At 36.8% G+C, this 14,160-nt stretch overlaps 1 protein-coding gene across 1 annotated transcript in view; it reads left to right on the top strand.

The window, feature by feature from the left end:
* Nucleotides 1-14,160, top strand: part of USP7 (ubiquitin specific peptidase 7) — a 74,499-nt gene that overhangs the window by 56,484 nt on the left and 3,855 nt on the right. Inside the window, exons 18-30 of the mRNA XM_074918820.1 lie at nucleotides 97-202; nucleotides 592-684; nucleotides 1,564-1,631; nucleotides 2,810-2,910; nucleotides 4,282-4,435; nucleotides 5,768-5,835; nucleotides 6,970-7,078; nucleotides 7,171-7,248; nucleotides 7,625-7,725; nucleotides 8,287-8,386; nucleotides 9,185-9,304; nucleotides 10,648-10,719; nucleotides 11,564-11,654. Of these exons, the coding sequence (XP_074774921.1) occupies nucleotides 97-202; nucleotides 592-684; nucleotides 1,564-1,631; nucleotides 2,810-2,910; nucleotides 4,282-4,435; nucleotides 5,768-5,835; nucleotides 6,970-7,078; nucleotides 7,171-7,248; nucleotides 7,625-7,725; nucleotides 8,287-8,386; nucleotides 9,185-9,304; nucleotides 10,648-10,719; nucleotides 11,564-11,654 (1,261 nt within the window). The remainder of the gene's footprint in view (nucleotides 1-96; nucleotides 203-591; nucleotides 685-1,563; nucleotides 1,632-2,809; nucleotides 2,911-4,281; nucleotides 4,436-5,767; nucleotides 5,836-6,969; nucleotides 7,079-7,170; nucleotides 7,249-7,624; nucleotides 7,726-8,286; nucleotides 8,387-9,184; nucleotides 9,305-10,647; nucleotides 10,720-11,563; nucleotides 11,655-14,160) is intronic.

Raw genomic sequence — 14,160 nt, forward strand, 5'->3', positions numbered from 1 at the left:
ATGACATAAAGCTCTTGTATTTGAGGAAAATGCAGATATCAGATTATATTATATTCTTCAGAGACTTCTTTTCTTCTTCCATATCTTTCTACATAGATGATTGAGCTCAGTGACAATGAAAATCCATGGACAATATTTTTGGAAACAGTAGATCCAGAGATGGCTGCTACTGGAGCAACACTACCCAAGTTTGATAAAGATCGTAAGCATATATGCTAAAACTTGAGTAAATAAAAAATACTTTTATTTTGGGTATATCTTAGATAATGTGCACTTCTTTTTTCAATGATGACATTGATGTACCCATCAAACTGCAGTGCTGAGATTAATTTTTCTCATGCAGTTTTTCATCATTTCTTAAGTGTAAGACATGTTTCACATCTTTTTAAGATAACTAAATAATTTTTTTATATACACGTAAAAAGTTGATTTATAAAAATGCAGCATTTATTAATATTTTAAGGGCATTAATCAAATTAATAAATCAAAGACACATCTTCCTTACTGCTTAAAGAAAAGTATCTAGGTGATACTCTGCCCCAGCAACATACTCAAATAAGCCTTACTTAAAACTTGTTTCTTAATTTGCAGATGATGTAATGTTGTTCCTAAAGATGTATGATCCGAAGACTCGGAGTTTGAATTATTGTGGACATATCTACACACCTATATCCTGTAAAATACGTGAGTTCTAAAATTCAGTTTCCTTGTTTAGAATTAGCGTTTTTTAAAGACAATAGATTGCACTTTTTTTTTTTCTTTTAATATTAGTTTTAATACTGAAATCAAAAGGTAGGCTGTAAAGGTATCACGGAAATGAGAAAGAAATTCTGATTTCTCCCAACACCTGACGGTTTTCTTCCCCGCGTTGTGTCAGTGAAACTTCAGTGCCGAGAGCATTGCCTTGATACGCTGGTGGCTGTCAGTTAATATTTTGTTGCAGGTTTGCTGAACATAAACAGCTCTTTCAGACTTGCTGTAAAGCTTTGTGATTTGATATTGCTCTTCAGTTTAGTTTTTTTCCTTCTGTTTCAAGGGGTGGGGTTTTTTGTGGAATGTACTTCTGCACTAGCTTTTAAAATAACTCTTCTACAACTTTTCACTGTGGCAGCCTGAGAACAGCTGCTCAGACTGAATTGGGTGTGAGCCGTGGTTTTCATACGGGTCAATTTAAAGATTTCAGCAAATGTCCACTGAGTAAAAATACCTCAATTTGTCTTGTTTTGTTGACATGTACATGCTTTCTAATTTTTTATTTTAGCTGTCTTTTTAAAATTTTTTTAAAGAGATGAAAATTTTTCTCTGGGGAAGGAACAGTGTTATTTCATCTCTCTGATCTTGGATGGTCTTGCACATTTTGCTGTTGTTGTTCAGATGAAGTGGAAGGAAACCTTAAAATCTGTCTCTGGGTTGAATGTCAGTGAGGGAAGCTTTAATCTGGAAGGCTCTCTTTCTTAGGCATTTTAAAACTATTTATCTAGGGTAGGAAAATAGATTCTTTTTTGCAGATCTCACTAGTGATTAAAGTGCAACACATTTCACATTCCTTTTCTTTTCCAATAGGTGACTTGCTTCCAGTTATGTGTGAGAGAGCAGGATTTCCACAAGAAACTAACCTTATCCTCTATGAGGTTTGGATTGATAGACTTTTTGTAACATTTTTGACTTTTACATGCTGTAACTAGAGAAAAAGAAGCTTTACTGGTTAAAAAAAGGTTGCTCATAACGGTGATTTGTAAATCATAAGCACTCTTTAACCTGTGGTTCTGAAGTCTACAGTGCTGCAAGAGAGTAGCAGGAGATAGTTAACTTCAGAACAGACTTAAACAGAAGTGTGAGGCCTTAAAACCAAAAAATGTCTACATGAAGTCCTACATGAGCTGCTTTGCTGTGCTAAATCTGAGCATATCCTCTGATTTGCAGTGTTAGAGGAGCTAATGCTGCTAACATTATTGGCCGTTGTATTTTCAGTGCCCTCCTTAGACAGCAGAGTTGAGAAAACGTTGCATCATCTTCCTTCCCTAAGTTAGAAGTCTGCAAACAAAATGCTTAGTCTGCTAGTACGTTTCTGTCCAAATACAGAAATAGCAGATCTTTATAACTGCTGTATTTATTGAGTGCCGAAGATACAAATCTTGCTAAGACAAAGTCTTTTGTTATAGTAAGAACAAGGAGTTGTTTTTTTGTTGTGATTTTTGTTAGCAGTCATGCTGCTCTCTCTGGTGGCTCCAGGGGAGCGCACACACTTTCTTCCTAAAAAACAGAACTGTCAGGTACTCCTACTCTGTGCAGGTCAGCATTGCCGTTTGATTCCAGTTTATTTAGACAGGTGCTTTTATCCCAGGAGGTCAACCTACAAGTGCAAATATGTAATATGCATATAGATATTTAAAAAAACAAACCGATAAAGTCATATTAAAAATGCATATAGTACAAAAGATAGGTGAGTTGCTGTACAAAAGTTCTGCAGTATTAAAATAAGTGAGCATAACTTGTGTTCTCTAAGCTTCTGGAAGCTGCATCCGTAGAAAAATCTAATCTCTGAATTTTGGAATAGGTAACACTGAATAATAAAATAGTTTTGAAAATTAAGATAATTTGAGTGAGACTCCAAAGGTAAAAATGAGCAGTCAGCTTTATCAATAGTAATTAGATGTATCTGGACCTAAGATTATATTTTCTTTGTGCGTAGATACATCCATTTGTTTCAGTTGAAAGAAGATGCAAGCTGATGACATCTTCACTATTGTAACCTTTGTTTGTGTCTTTTGTTTATTTAATGATCAACGATTTTTGTTCTTTATTGCAGGAAGTTAAACCCAATTTAACAGAAAGGATTCAAGACTATGATGTATCTCTCGATAAAGCTCTTGATGAACTCATGGATGGCGACATCATAGTGTTTCAGAAGTATGTATTTTAGGGGGCTAGCTTATTGAAATTAAATCACCTGGTTCACTCTGAAAGCAGAACTTCCTTTAACTTAGCATTTTTAACAAGAGCAAAGTGTAATTTTCCAACAGTAGAAATGTTCTCAGCAGTTCTAATTTATTTTTTCATTTCCCCTCTGAATAAACAGTAGTATTTTAATTACCACATGCCACATTATTTAAGGAAAAGAAGGTTTCATCCTAGTTTATAAAACTAACAACCTAAAATAGGCCTTAATATTACCAAAGAGTGTGGTTCAGCAATGCATCTGAGTTCTGTAGCTTTTCCCTTGGAGCCACTGTAACTTAGACACTGAAGAGCCTACCAGCATTTCGGATCTCAAGCTCAGTATCATTACCAATGTACGAGGCTCTTGGCTTGGAGCTCCTTTCAGCTTAGAACTGAACCAGAATTTTTTCCGTTTTTTTTCCATTTTACTCATGCTCGCAGTAAGTTCCTTACTGGTCTACAGTGATGAGGTGCTCCCAGTTTGTCTGGGCAACTCATAGGTGTACTGCTGCTTCAACTGGAGTTTTCTCCAAGGCAGAAGGAGAACTCCTGCATCTTGTATCCATTAAAGGGATCTTTCATAAGCTTGTCAGGGCTATAAATCAGCATTTCTATGCTCTCACTTCTGATGGTCACACCCAACTGTGTTGCTCTGTTTCTCTCCATGGGCTGACAGTGGGTGGAAGCCAGCTAGTCTGTCTTCAGCACTCTTACCCCAGATTATGTGAGATGAATGTATTTCTCATGTCATGCCTTGGAACTCGCATTCCCTGTTGACCCAGTTGGTGTTATGCACCTTTGGCTGGCTGCTGACTCCCGGGTAAGTGCACAGCTTGTACCCTGGTGCTATTTCTCCACTGAGAAGATAGGGGTACCAGTCAGTAGTGACCCAAACCAGCATTGGTGCCAACTGGTTTGCTTCTGTGGTTCAAGGAGTGCTATTGTACATCTGGCCTCTCTGCAAAGCAATTAATACAGGAGTACGTGGAAAGCTGTGGCAGCATTAATACAGACACACAGTAATGTGCCAGGGTGGGAAGGAGGGATGACAACTGCTAGAATGATGCTTTGAACAACTGGATTCAGAGTATTGCCAGATGAGCGAGCACAGCATGCGAGTGCTTTGCCCTTGCACTGCACAGAAATACTCAGAGGTGTGGGTCGCTACTGTCTGTATTAGTTCTACTGTGTATGAGTGGTGGCTCTTTTAAAAGGTTTCTAAACTTTCTGTATCTCTCGACTGTTGCTGACTTACTGTAGAACACGTTTTTAAAAGCCCTGTCTGCTGGTATGTGTGACAACATGGTATGTAATGGTATTATCATTTGTTTGCTCTTGTAGGGATGACCCAGAAAATGATAACAGCGAGCTACCAACAGCTAAAGAATACTTCCGAGACCTCTATCATCGTGTGGATGTCATTTTCTGTGATAAAACCATCCCCAATGACCCAGGCTTTGTTGTTACTTTATCCAATAGGATGAATTACTTTCAGGCACGTGTCCTATTTGTTTCTCAGCTTTTGTTTCCTTGTTCTGAAAGTAACTTTTGTACTAGTTCACAAGTGCACTAATACATACTTTAGAAAAGAGTAGATCTGTTCTTGTACAATTTTTGCATTGTGGTAATGACAAATTTAAGGAAGCCACTAATGCTTGTGAAAAGAAAATACTCTAAAACCCTCTAGCTTTATTAATAATCAGTCACTTGACAGTAGGATTCTTTCTTGATACACCATTCTTCTCTGCCGGGGAAATGATATTCTAATGAAGTGATGTGTTTGCTTTCTAAGTGACATGTAAAACTTGCTCAACCTATTTAGCTGTTAAAAGGAGAATAGCTTGGGAATCCAGTGATACCTATTTTCTGCTTGTAATATCACCAACAATACTAATTTTATAGAACAAACTGTATTGCTTTTTCACAAAATGCTGTTTAATGCTCAGTGGCACTAACAGATCCAACCTGTTATGTTCATAAAGCATGACCTGGGGTGTTTAGAAGAGGAAAACTGGACAATGAAACGTTAAAAAAAATTTCTAAAAATAAAATAAATTCAGTCTGATCTATTAAGAGCCTGAGTAGATTTGGCTTCCTACAGTTCTCCTGTAGTTGCTTTTGTTATTGTCAAAAAGATCACTTAAAACCAGACAGTTTATTTTCTGTCAGCAAAGGCAGGAACTTCGAGGACCTGCATATGCAGGGGAAGTCAGGGATGACTTTGCTATCCTGTTCTCATCATCTGCTTTGTGGCAACTCACTTTCTCTTAGTTCATTTTTACTTGAAGTGTAAGATCTTCACAGGTTTTTTTGCTAAGAGAAAGGGAGAATCCCCATGCTTTTTGTGAGGCAGTGATGTGAAATATACTGATGGGAATAATGTGGTGATATTACCCAGCAAGCTAACTTCCTTGGAGTGAATTAAAGAACAGTGGCAGTTAACAAAGAGCAAGTCTTGACTTATTTCCACAATAATACTATAATTTAAAAAAAACAAACAATAAAAACCCCAAACATAAAACCAACCAACCAAAACCCAAAAGAGGCGTAGATTTATTGTTGTAGATTTTGTGGCCTTTTGGTGACAGTGATTTATTGTAATAAAACAGTTTCTTCTTCTTTTTTTTTTATTTTAATAGTATATCTTACTCTGCCAACTGTTTGGAAGACAGAGATAGTTTATTTAGCCTTGAGGAAGTGGACATAGTGGGTTTGTCTCAGAATTTCAGTAGCATAATGTTCTTGATGTGTAAAGAATGACTATGATAGAGCATTGTCGTAAATGTCTGAAAAAAAAATCGGAATTTACAAAAAAATTTATTTGCAGGTTGCAAAGACAGTTGCGCAAAGACTTAATACGGATCCAATGCTATTACAGTTTTTCAAGTCCCAAGGGTAAGATGAATTTCCTTAGTGTTCTGTGCCTAAACTATTCTTTAAAATACTTAGCCCAAATATAGATAGGTAACAGTTACTTGGTAGTTTTTCCAGATTGTTAATTCATCCTTTATCAGTAAAAAGTTAGCATTCTGGCATGCACAGCAAGTCACATGGAGAGTGTTAAGTATTGCAATGGCTGGCTCTAGAGCCTGAAAGAATTGCACGTTTTAGAAGAGTTCCAGTAAGTGTCATTGAAAACAGATGCATTTTAAAGGATCACTGTTTAAATTTCTAAAATCATTAAGTACTTCAAAGCCTTACTGCATGGGACAAATTATTAAGGTAATGCAAGTGCTGTTTCAGTGAATGCAGGTTTCTAGAATGGAAGAGAGCAGAAACAAGTGCACATAAAAGCAGAATTTTTGCTGACTTTACACATTTAAATGCAGGAGTTACTTCACTGATTTTCCCCCTCCTCCCCCAAAGTCTGCAAATGAGGTTTTATGAAGATGACAATGATCTAACAAGTTCACAGCTGCTAAAAGGGACCTTTCTGGTGTTCTTGGGCACAGTTATATAAAACTGGATGTGAATCTGTATAAAATTATAGAAGAAAACAGCACATTAGTAGTTATATGTATATGCTGCAGGAATAGCACACACACGCACACACAAAACACATCATCTTCTGTATCTGTGTAAATGTAGATTGCTCTTTATTAACCTGTAGGTATCTCCCTTCATCATCAATGAGACTGTTGTAATTTGAGTAGCTCTTTATAGTTTACAGTGCTGTGGTCACTCTGGAATTTGCTGTGTCATGTGGCTCCACAAATTAACCTTTCATGGGAATCTAAAGCATGTGCTGCTATACTGGTAGTTTCAGAGGAATGTAGGTCTGCCACCCTGCAGCACTAAAGGTGAGCTTGTAAACATCCCAGAGAGTCAGCAGGCACAGCGAGTGATACTTCTGTTCCCATAAACTCACCTGTTTTTAAAAATCACTGTAACACTGAATATAATGCTGCTTAGGCTGTGCTAGCAATTATGTGAAACTGGAAGCCAGGAATAAAAATGTACTTGTTACTTCAATTTACTGAGCAGTGAAGGCTTGTAAAACTACATTTATTTTTCTTTTTCCTTCTGTAGTTATAGGGATGGCCCTGGTAATCCTCTTAGGCATAATTATGAAGGTACTTTAAGAGATCTTCTGCAGTTCTTCAAGCCTAGGCAACCTAAAAAACTTTACTATCAACAGGTAAGAGTCTTTTGTTTTTATGGTGCAAGTTAAAAAAAAAAAATCTGCCCTATTCAAAGTATGCCTAAAGTGTTTTTCTTTTCTTCCCTAAGCTGAAAATGAAAATAACTGATTTTGAAAACAGAAGAAGTTTTAAATGCATATGGCTAAATAGCCAGTTTAGGGAAGAGGTGAGTGAGGCTGGCTGTTACATCCTTGCTGTCATTTCTGTGTCAAAACTGGTATGGCTGATTATGGCTCACATGCTCTGTTGTCCCTGAATAACACAAAATTAGAACAAACTTGTACATTATGTAAAAAAAAAAAACAAAAACAAAACCACAAACAAAAAAAAACCCACCACCAAAAAACCCTCAAAAAATAAATTTTAAAAAATTGTGTCAGTTCTTAGCAAAAATTTTGAAAATAACATAGCTGTTCACTTTAGTAATTGTTATCTTTTTAAAGATGATTTTTTGATGACGATAATCCAGTGTATTCTGTGACTTAATATGGTCATTCACATTTTCAGATTTTCTAACCATTTCTCTGTTTCAAACTCTGTAGGAAATAACAGTATATCCAGATAAGCATGGGTGTGTGCGGGACCTGTTAGAAGAATGTAAAAAAGTTGTAGAACTCTCTGAAAAAGGTTCAGGGAAATTAAGGTAATTCTTTTATGTCATCGTGTGGATTTTATGCCGTATAGAATTAAAAGTACTGTCATTATTATAAAGTGAAGTCCAATACAGTGTCAAAAATAAAAAGCTTCCAGATTCTCATTGTTAAGAGAGTTCTTATTATCTATGAGTATAAACTTTATATAATTATTTATTTTTTAGGTGGTTACATCCTTGAGATGTATAAGTTTCATCAATGGCATTTGTTAATTCACAATTTAATGATTGTTTCTAATTCAAGCATTTCATGCTGTTCATTTCTCAGGAGTTAAAAGTGAGGTCATTTAAAGATAATCTAAAAACCTTTGTCTTGTAATTGCACATACTGGATTTTTTTTTTTTTTTTACCATAAATTACTCCTGGTTCAACCTCTTGTAACTTTACTGCTTAATTTTTACTAAAGACTGAATTTAGAGTTTTACAAAACCAGTAGTAGCATCTGTTTACATCCTGACTATGCTAATCATTAGAGGTTAGAGAAAGAGATGTTGCATTAATTTTTTTTAATTGTGGGGTTTTTTTGTTTTTCCTGTTTGCTTATTTTTAAGGCTGCTAGAAATTGTAAGTTACAAAATAATCGGTGTCCATCAGGAAGATGAGCTGTTAGAGTGTTTGTCACCTGCAACAAGTCGAACGTTTCGAATAGAGGTAAATATTACTTTCTTAAAGAAACTTTGAAACCTGCCTTTGAGAGAAGAAACTCAAGTGGTAATTCTCTTCTGGATTCTGATTTTCAAATATGTGATACTTGCAACAAGCTAGATTACATGATAATATATGCATTTTTTTAAAGATGCTCCTTCTAAAATTTTTCCTTTGTTCCATTTGCTTCCCTATAATGATTTCATTCTTTAATTTTTGGGGTGTGTTTATTATAACAATACACAAAGACCTGGCAAAGGCTTGTCCATAGGACATTTGCTGCCTTTGTAATAATTCCACGGTTTGTTCGAGGACACACAATATAAATGTTCATGCTTAGAACCCACTTTCATACTCTAAAAAGTATTCTAGAAGTCTTTGTTTCCTTTTCTGTTAAGTTTGAGCTTCTTGAGCCAAATTCTAATTCTTACGTGATTTTTCTAAACATTTCATCATTCAAATCTGTTAACTTGCCTTAAAGATCAGAAATTTTAAAAAAAAGTTTCCAATGTAAACTGTAAAGAGGAGATGACAAGAGGTCTGTGATACTGCACTACAGCTGATAGAAGATTTCATGTCAAAAAAGTCAGTTGGGGAAGCCAGGACAGTCTTTATTGAGTAGGGGATGAAATGCTGTCATGGCAGGGATGAGCGTTTCTTGTGAAGACTCTTGTCAAACACCATGGTTCTTTTAATTGTTTTTAAATAGACTTGTTCTACATCAGTAACAGTAAATCAGCGATGCTTTTAGCTACTTGGGGAAGTTTTAGCTGATTGCAATCATAATTTTATGTCTGGATCTAGGAAATTCCTCTGGACCAGGTAGATATAGATAAAGAAAATGAGATGTTAATCACAGTGGCACATTTCCACAAAGAGGTTTTTGGGACATTTGGAATTCCGTTCTTGCTGAGGATACACCAGGTACAGTATGCCTCTCTCTTTCTCCCCATGGGATTATGTTGATGATGTTTTCTTAAAAGTGCTGTCGAAGAAATTGATTAGTACAAAAAGCATATCAGAAAGTATCGCTTCTGTAGAAAAGGTTCGGTCCCGTATATGCCTCTTGTGGTTAAATAATTTACCATCTTAGTTCTTTTGCATATAGAGATTGCTTAGTGTTTTCAGTGAATATCAAGAAAGTAGGCATTCTGCATCGGCCAAGGACTTGAAATGTTATCAAAGCAATACTACCCCCAAGGCCCTGCAGAACCCCCCCAGCAAACCCAGAATCCTACTTCTAACACCACTTCAGTAACTGATGCACCCTCGTTGGCAGAAGGGGCTAGGCCCTGGGTTCTTGCCTTCCTACTGAGACACGTGGTTATGAAAAATGAGTTTGCTTTCTCCCAACTTTTTTCTAAGATGACTTTGCATTTCATAATTTGTGTAATTTGATGTGCTTTTTCTTCTAGGGCTAGGAGTTAATACAAGAGTGGAAGCTAATTTTGAAAGCTGAATTTAAATTCTTAAGTTTTTGTGTGGTGCTGCTCCAGCTGAATATCACACTGATTCTTTTAATATCAAAGTGTATTTCTGGGGGCAGTTAGCAATTTGCTTCTAACCTTTTTCTGGTTCATGTATGTTAGTTTGTATGAAAATCACCTACTTTTAGAAAAGTGTTGGAATGAGAAATACCTGCATGTCTGCGTCCCATAGAATTTTACTGGTTTTCCATGTTTTTGATCAATGTAGGGTAAAACCCGTGTATTGATTTCTGGTGGAAACCTTTTGCACCTGCATTTCCCTCTCTATGACAGTTGATATATATTGCTGATCTTTAAGTTGATGGTATCCATCACTTTTATGGGCAGCGTACGTACACAGCGTGCGGAAACATACTACAAAAAGTTACTAACTGAGGGGGAGCATCACAGGTGTAGAGGTTTTAAAAAGTAATACGCTTAGAAAGGATATGTAAATTTTTTCCCAAATTCCTATTTTGCTGGTAATTTTCTAATTTTGTTTCTTACCTTTAACTTGACTTACACATATCACTAGCAGTGCTTGGTTGATCTGTGGAACAGTTTGCATAATGATGAATCAATAAGACTTAAAGTTGCTGAATTTATAGCAAGTTGTATGTTATTCCATACAGTAGTGGAGTACTACAATACCAAAACTACAGAAGTTGATGCTTGTGTGGTTTTTGTAAATAACTAAGAAGTCAAGGCAGTCTATTTCAGTGAAGCTTGAAGCAGGAAACAATAACAGTATCTCTTTTTTTCCTTTTTTTTTTACATTAAAAATCTTCTTGTAATTATTAGGGTGAACACTTCAGAGAGGTTATGAAGCGGATTCAGACAATGCTGGACATACAAGAAAAAGAATTTGAAAAGGTAATGGCAAGTTGAAAGAGTTTTTATTGCTGATTGTAGACCCTAAATGTGTTTACTTTAAGAAGTTGGAACACCACAGATTTGGGATAACTGTAGATTTTGATCAATAGAACAGTTGCTAGACTTAAGTAATGCTTTTTGTGAAAAAATTAGGTAGGCTGTGTCAGAGTAGTATTTCTGACCTGCATCAAAAGAGATACTTGGCAGAACATTAATCTAGAAGTTTAGGTGGTGCAGGACCTCTAGAGGCCACCCACTTCAGGTTCCAGGTCAGAGCAGAACTAAGTTAAAGTCAAGTCAGGTTGATCAGGGTTTTACCTAGCTGCAATTTGAAAACTCCCAAGGATGAAAATTCTGCCACGTTCTGGACACTGTATTTTAGAGCATTACTACTATCATTGTGAAGGCTTTATTTTGTTCCTTACATTGTAATCAAAATTTTTCGTTTTGCAACTTGTGGTCCTTTTGCTGTGCAACGCTGAGAAGAGTCTGCTTCTGTGTAACATTTCCCTTGGCTTCTTGTATGCCATGGCCTCCAGCCCCCAGCTGTCTTACTGGACTGTTGCTGGACTTGCTGCAGGTTGTGGCCATCTCTTTTTTTTTCCCTGAAGGCCCTGAACTTGGACACAGCACTGTAGATGCAGGTTCATGGTTTCCTGACCATTCATTTTATCACATTATATATACAGTTTTGACGATGAAGGATTTAAAACAGGATTGGCTCTTATCAACCTCTGAAGAATACTACTTAAAACCAGCTGCAAGCTAGACTATGAAATTAGACTTGAAGGCTTTATTCTAATGCAGTATCTTACTAGTTGAAGTTTTTTTTCCCTTCTCATAGTTTAAATTTGCAATTGTAATGATGGGCCGACACCAATATCTCAATGAAGATGAGTATGAAGTGAACTTGAAAGATTTTGAGCCCCAACCTGGTAAGTTGTTAGACAACCTGACCGTTTTGATCTGAATTTGCTCTGCCAGTTGTTATAACACGATTCTCCTTAACTCAGGGTGCAGAAAGAGTTTGTTCTTTGTACATAAAATACATTATATTGTAGTAACTAAGCAAGTATTTATAAACACTTGCATGCACACTTTAAGTGTATATGTTAGTCTGAGTTTATGTATTTTACAGGCATATAAATAATAATCTGTTTCCTTGTGAGTTAAAAGTTTGCATCTGAGTGACCAAATGGGTCAAATATCAGTCTAACATGCTTTACAGAAGAGGATTACAATGTCAGTTGCACCTGATCTGTGTTTTCCGTCTGCTCCCTTGTACATTTGATTTTCACATTGTTACTGGAGTATGTGCTTGTGTAATTCCTAAAAAATACTAAGGTGCATTTTTGTAAGATTCTTGTTTTAAGTGTGCTGCAAAGAGGTATTTGAATTCTCATATTCATTGAAGATACTTCTTGTTCATTATTGATATCTTCAATGAATCTGAAGAATCTAACAAGAATATTACATACGTGAATAAGATGCTGTTTAGATGTTCTTCTCCTAAGAGATGCTTCACCTCAGCTGCTACAAATGCAGCTCTGTTCCCAACGTGTCTCTGTATGGTATGATCTACCATCTTGTTTACTTGACTGATACTTAAAGCTCTGTTCTGAGGAATTTACCCATAGGAGAAACCAGGTTAATCCTTCAGGAGTTCCACCACAGTCATCTTTTGAGCGTTCCAGCTGGGAATGGCACCTTTGAATCTGCAGTCAGGACTGCTCTCTTGAAAGCCTTGAATTCGTTGGGGTTTTTTTCCTCCCCTAGCTTAGCTGAGTGTTGCTTTTTGTGAGCCGCTCTGTCTGGTAGAAACAAGATTGAGGACAGCTTGCTCTGTCAGAAAAATAGAACTGCACAATTATGAGCTTTGGTTTTTGCTGGCAGGTTGTGCTAGGGCCACATTTTCATATTTTTTTTCAAGCTAGGTTCTGGATTTATTTAACAGTTGTAAAGAAATCCTGTAACTGTCCACTTACTTCAAAACCCATGGAGAGTTAGACCTGTACTATTGTTGAGTGCTTTGCAGGAACCTAGCAAAAAGCCCTGTTGTGGTGTGTTACACAGTCAGGATTATGGCTCATGGCTGTGAATATGAGTGGACTTGCCAAAATTTTGAATGCCTGCATCTGCACAAGTCATCTGTGAGCAGAGAAGTGTGTCACTGGCGGGACCTCTTTTTCTGCACTAGTTGTGAGGGGCCTCTGAGTGACAAATGTGGAGGTGAACGTTTCTCTATGGACAGATAAACTCTCTCTTGGGTGTTCGGAGCAGGCAGAGTCCTGACTTTATTCTGTGAGTCACTTTTCTGGGGGTGAGAAGGGGAAGGCAGTAGTCTGAAATGAACTGTCGGACTTTCCGAGCAAAGCAGAGCCAGTATTGCCAAAACAACGCAAGAGACTAACCAGGTAACTAGGTCAAAAGTACAGAACATGGAAGAAATTGAAAAGGGGAGAACTTGACTTGTTTGTAGGAGTTGTAAAGAATGTGAGATTAAATGGTTTTAATTTGAGAGTTCACGGGAAGTTGCTCCTTTGATATAATACACTTGGATAGAATTTGTTCCCTTCCCCCCACACCCCCAAATGCTTCCATGGGGTGATAAAATGATGTTCTAATGCCGTCTTATCTAAGTAGTATTTTGAGGTGTAGGGCTCACGCATTTCTACAGATATCAAATTTTAACACATGCTGGACGGATTGAACCAAAGCTTTGGCATTCTCTTAATTTGATTGCCGTAGCTGGTGTCAGCAGCGGCCATCTGCTTTCGCAAAGACACGCTCTCGCAGTGATTGCGCTGGCGCTAACGGTGTAGGACTTGGTTTCTTTTTCTTTAAAAGACATTCCAGTCAGCAAGATTGGCAGTTCTCTTTCATATTTGACATCGACCATTATGTCAAACAAAAAGACAAATAATTTTGATTGAAGAAGATATATCTAAAAATGCAGATGCAGGCAACCAAAAAGGTCAAGTGTTTTATGCTTTAGTGGATGCAGTTGATGGCTTTGAATGCAGGAGTGTGCTCTTCTTGCTGGGGGGCTATTTAGTTCCTGCCTTTATCATTTCACTTCAAAGAACATTTGATGCTCCGCATTGAGGACATCTTAAAAGAGAATTTCTCCCATTTGCAAGAATTACGCGGACTCTGGTTTTTCATGAAAACTAGCCAATAGATGAAACCACATTGGGTTGAATGAATGAAAAAAATTTGTATCTTTGCAATCTAAATATGACTAAATTTTTGTCTCAGAAAATAGAGGTCAGTTACATGATTTCTTAATTAACTAATTATGTGCGTTTTACATGAGTTTAACAAATATTCCCTCTTAAACCAGGGGATAAGAATAACTTAATACAGCAGAGATAACTTATCATATGGCAAATACTATAGGTTGTCGTATTTAGATGATGGATGCCTTCCCGTTTCAAACAG

This window comes from Athene noctua, chromosome 15, assembly GCF_965140245.1.
Source record: "Athene noctua chromosome 15, bAthNoc1.hap1.1, whole genome shotgun sequence".
NCBI classification, from domain to species: domain Eukaryota; kingdom Metazoa; phylum Chordata; class Aves; order Strigiformes; family Strigidae; genus Athene; species Athene noctua.